General features: G+C 36.1%; 1 protein-coding gene across 1 annotated transcript in view; it reads left to right on the top strand.

Moving 5' to 3' along the window:
- The window catches only part of LOC106469218 (zinc finger protein 227-like), a 20,052-nt gene that overhangs the window by 4,508 nt on the left and 10,299 nt on the right, over positions 1–5,245 (top strand). The window contains exon 2 of the mRNA XM_022397674.1: positions 2,410–3,370. Within this exon, the coding sequence (XP_022253382.1) occupies positions 2,410–3,370 (961 nt within the window). The remainder of the gene's footprint in view (positions 1–2,409; positions 3,371–5,245) is intronic.

Below are 5,245 nucleotides of genomic sequence, written 5' to 3'. Positions count from 1 at the left end.
TATATACATGTATATAGACTATTGCTATTTAGAAATAAGTTCTTAAATGTGATGGTCAATCTCACTATTCGTTGGTAAAAGAGTAGCCCAAGAGTTTGTGGTGGGTGGTGATGACTAGCTGCTTTCCCACTAGTCTTACACTGCAAAATTAGGGATGGCTAGTGCAGATAGCCCTCGTGTAGCTTTGCACGAAATTCAAAACAAACAAATAAACTGTACTAGAATTTATGTTTAGTTGTCAGGGCTCTCAAAAGGCCGCCTTTCAAATTTTTGGACAATTGTTTTCTGTAAACATATTTTCTTCTCTTAAAACATATTTTCTTCTCCTTTTTTCTTATAGAAGATGTTGCTATGATGTTTTTCCTCAAATGTCTTCCAGAAAAGGACATGTTGATTTTATTCCACACCCATCCTTAGTTTCCAAGACATGGGCTGTCCAGGAGACTGATAAAATATTTTCTCTAATCACCATCTCTTCTATATGTTTTTTATGATCATTCAGATCCCAATCATCTCCTGTGCCCTGTGCAAGCAATACAATCTTATCTTGCTCTTAGAGTTCCTTGTAGAGGCAATCAAAATTGTTTTTTCTTGCTTTAGTATCCCTAAACTTCTCAAGCTTTATCTCTTTCTACGTTGACCGAATTAATTAAGCTTGCCTTTTCCTCCATGGGAAATGACATTTTCACCTCTGATTAAATTTGTCTCATGGTTTCTGTTGCCACTGGCTTTTAATATCCCCTGGATAAAGTTCTGCATATGGAGGACCCCCACATACCTTTGTGTCACATTAGTTACATCACATTATGAACTCATCAGAGGCTCTCACAAGGTGAATTGTTGACACGTATTTTTTAGTATAGCTTCACCTAAAATGCAAACCACACATAAAACAGAAATAATGGAAACTACATAGGTGCTGGTTCTATCCTAAAGGTGAGTAGGAGATAGCAGAAAGAGTTAAGCTGATTTGCCCCTACTCAGTACTTACTGTTGAGTTGGGAATTTTTGTAGACTTCTTTAGCATTTTAATACTTTCCAAGCTTTATCAAAAACACACCCAAAATAAGGAAGTGCTTAAACAACCACACAAGACAGCCTTGCTGTCCTCATTATCATTTCAAGGTTACCATTAGTGAGAAACATATTATGGAGATGACACAATTTCTGTTTAATCCACATACCTCTCCACTATTCTCCTCTGTGTAAATTGCTCTCTCTCAATTTCATCTAGCAAAGCAGAAGAACACTCACTTCCCTAGTACAAAATGTCTGGTGGGATTAATATGGGTGGTGTAATCTCTCTGGCATGAGACAGAACTGATTCACATGTTAATAATAAGTAGGCCAAGAGTAGTACAAGTGATCCCATTGTTAAGAACCAGACAATTCCTGGTCGTGGTTAGCAGCTGGTGAGTTTATCTTCGGGAGAAGATTCTTCCATTAACCTGTATATTATTTTAAGTATTTATTTCTTCTATGCTGTTCAGGCTTGGGGTGTGACCAAGCTAAACTTCACTTTTTTAGTCTGCCAACTCCTGGAATATAAAGGACATTTGAGCAGCTTTGACAATACACATACCTTTGAGACACTTTAGGAAAAAGAAGAACGTTACTTTGACAGAACCTTTTTGAACAACCACTAATATTTCTTCGTTGAGAAGGATGAGGTCTTTCACTGAATGCTGCCCACATCAGGTACACCTCCTTAGCTGGAGACAAAATCTACATGGTTTCCTTTTCTGCTGCTATATTCTCATAAAAGATATATTTTTTATTTTTTTATCACACCAATTCCTTCACTGTCACCTCAATGTGAGACTTGAGTTATAATTTTTTGGAGAGGTGAATAGCATGATTTGAGCTTAACAATTTTGTTACCTGAAAATGTATTTCACATACAAAGTCACTTCTCCACAAAACCACTCATCCTTCTTCACCACTTACATTATGTCTCTTTTGCTTCATCAAGAATGAGCTTTGGTGTGTACAATGTGCTCAAGGGGATTACAGGATAAAGAGGATGCATTGCCTTTATAGTTATGGTGGTACAGTCTTATGCTTATTGCATAATGTGAAGTTTGAAGTATGTTATTATGTGTAAAGATATGAGTTCCTTTAATAAACGATACACATTCACAAACATTTTTGGGTTCATCACTGAGGTGCTAGCCATTTTTAGTGTGGAGAGGTGAATATCTATCATAATATATATGAGGTAAAAAGAATGTTAACTGTCATCATTTCATTTCTTGTTTAAAATATATAATTATTTTTCAGTTTAAAAATCCATATGCTTGTTTCAGTTGTATTAGACTGTATCCATGTACTTAGAAGTTTATCAAATAAAGTAACATGTGATGTATTTATTCTTATCTGTGCTTGTTATATCATATATCTTGATCTTAGATATAAAGACCAGTGTGGACATCTCTTGTGGAAGTCACTTTCCTTGTCATCATGTTTTAAGACAGGAAGATCCATTTCCAGAAGTAGTCAAATCCTCAAAACCAAACAGTGCTGTAAGTGGAAAAACAAGTTTAAACAGAAATGACCTAACACAATCTGACGTACCTCAGAATGGTGATAAACAGTACAGTTGTGAACATTGTGGAAAACAATACGAAACAAATAGCAGGTTAAAAATACATCATAGAATACACACTGGGAAGAAGCCATATGGTTGTGCAAATTGTGGAATACAACTTCAAACAAATAGTGAAATGAAAATACACCAGATAACTCATACTGGAGAGAGATTACACAGTTGTGCAGTTTGTGGAAAACATTTCGTAACAAAATGGAAACTAAAACATCATGAGAAGATACACACTGGGGAGAAACCATACAGTTGTGTAGCGTGTGGCAAAAAAATTATATCAAACTACGACATAAAAATGCATGAGAGAGTACACATTGGGGAGAAACCATACAATTGCCTAGTGTGTGGCAAAAGATTTAAGTATAGCTCTACAGTAAATATACATATGAGGATACACACTGGAGAAAAGCCATACAGTTGTATAATATGTGGCAAAAAATTTAGAACAAGTGGTGAACTGAAATATCATGAAAGGATACACACTGGGGGGAAACCGTACATTTGTGTAGCATGTGGCAAAGAATTTATAACAAGTACTGAACTGAAAAGACACCAGAGAGTACACACTGGGGAGAAACCGAACATTTGTGAAGTGTGTGGCAAAGAATTTGGAGCAATGGGTAGCCTAAAAAGACATGAGAGAGTACACAATGGGGAGAAACCGTACATTTGTGAAGTATGTGGCAAAGAATTTGGAGCAATGGGTAACCTAAAAAGACACGAGACATTACACACTGGAGAAAAAACCATACGGTTGTATATGGTGTGGTAAAGATTTTGTAACAAAGGCAAACTTAAAACAACATAAGAGGACACACACTGGGGAAAAACCATACAGTTGTGGTGTTTGTGTAAAAACGTTTGGAACAAAACTTCAACTAAAGAAACATGAAAAGATTTACATTGGGGGAAATGATACAGTGTTGTAGTGTGTGGAAAAGAACTTAGAACAAAGAGTTATCTAAATCAACATGCAGAGAAACCTTAAAGTTGTCAGGGGCATAGTGAGTGGAAGAGTTTTTAAATCTAGAATGGCACATTCTGGTGACTTTTTTTGCATATATAATCTATTGAGAATTTATTACACAGGCTACATAAAGTATTGTTAAACTTACATTTTGATCACTGGCTTTTTTTTTAATTTTGTTGGGAGAAAACAATTTGTTGATAGCTCAAATATTTATAACATAAAAAGTTTTTTCAAAATCCTGATAAATATTTTTCACTTGTTTTGTATTGATTTTCATGGCAGAAACATTTACTAGTGTCACAATGGAAAGTTGATAGGCTTTTGTATCTCCATGATCACTGGAAAGATCTATTCTGAAAGCAGACAGAAAGGTATTTAAAGCATCTGCCTATGTTGCTCATATGATCTTGTACAAAGACTGCATTTTTCCATTTCTTCATGGCTGACAAGATAGTTGTTCAGATTTTTCTAAAAATTTAACAGACGTTTTGCTGAATAATTCAAAACCAACCCGATCTTTTGCATGGTTTTCATCAAGTTTCATGCATATGGCTTTTCTGGCACATGAATGATAGCAAAGTTGAGGTAATGAGCTTTGAAGTATGTATAAACTGCTCATAGAAAGATTTTTCTCACTCGTGCTTGAGTTCCACTATATTTATACCCCAGACATGAGGGCACTGTCATATCCCTGGTCTCTCATTTTGTTTATATTGACACCTGCATCACATATCTGTGATAGAAGCACACCTGTAAAGCCTCGTCCATAGTTGAATAGCTCTGTAAAAACATAAAATCTTCTCACATTTGGTTTTCATCCATGTTAAAAAAGTATTGTTACGTCTCTGTTTGTTAGTTAATTTTCCGTAAGTTCCTTTCAACAAAACTTTAGCGACACAAATCCTTTCTTAAATAAAACTGGTTTATTCTTTCCGAATACAACTTTACGATACACTTAATTTCAACAGTCGCTCTATAACTACGCTATAACTCACGTCTCACGTGGCCAACAATATTATATCTGCATACATTCAATTACTCATTACCTCCCCGTCGCTTCATGGCTGGTTTTATATATACAATACTACACTATATCTAGAAAGATCATGAGATTTAAGGAAAAGACGTGAAAGTTCGAGAATGACGTGGCGTGATATTAGTCACGTGACCTCGATGTCGTAACACTGCCCCTTCCTTAATATTGTTCGTCCCGAACAATAGCCACTTACATTAAACCAATAACAATTAACAAAAACTTAATTAAATGTACAGAATTACAAACACAAAATTACAATTCAACAAAGTCTCTTAATTTTACGGGACGTATCTTCTTCCGTACTGGTCTCCGTCTCGTTGGCTTCTGCTTCACGTGGGGTTCATCTGCTTCATCAGGAAATGTCCTATCGTCAGTAACAGTCACATCAGTGGTAGTAACTTCATCAAGAGCTTCACCGTTTCCCTTCTCAAAACTGAGTAGAGTTTCTTCTTCAACATTGGCTTTTTCAGGTGACACGTCTTCAGCAGCGTCATTTGTTCTGTTGTTCACTTCATTCCAACTGAAACGTCCCGGACCGTGATAACGCCAAAGCCTGTTGGCATGTGCCACTTTTGGTTTACCTCGTCGTCTGAGAGACGATCCACTATGTCATGTAGGCCTTCCCATGGAGAAGACA

This window comes from Limulus polyphemus, unplaced genomic scaffold (genome assembly GCF_000517525.1).
Source record: "Limulus polyphemus unplaced genomic scaffold, Limulus_polyphemus-2.1.2 Scaffold3361, whole genome shotgun sequence".
Taxonomy (NCBI): Eukaryota; Metazoa; Arthropoda; class Merostomata; order Xiphosura; family Limulidae; genus Limulus; species Limulus polyphemus.
The sequence above is the reverse complement of the archived record's forward strand: the minus strand, read 5'-3'. Positions and strand labels throughout refer to the sequence as shown.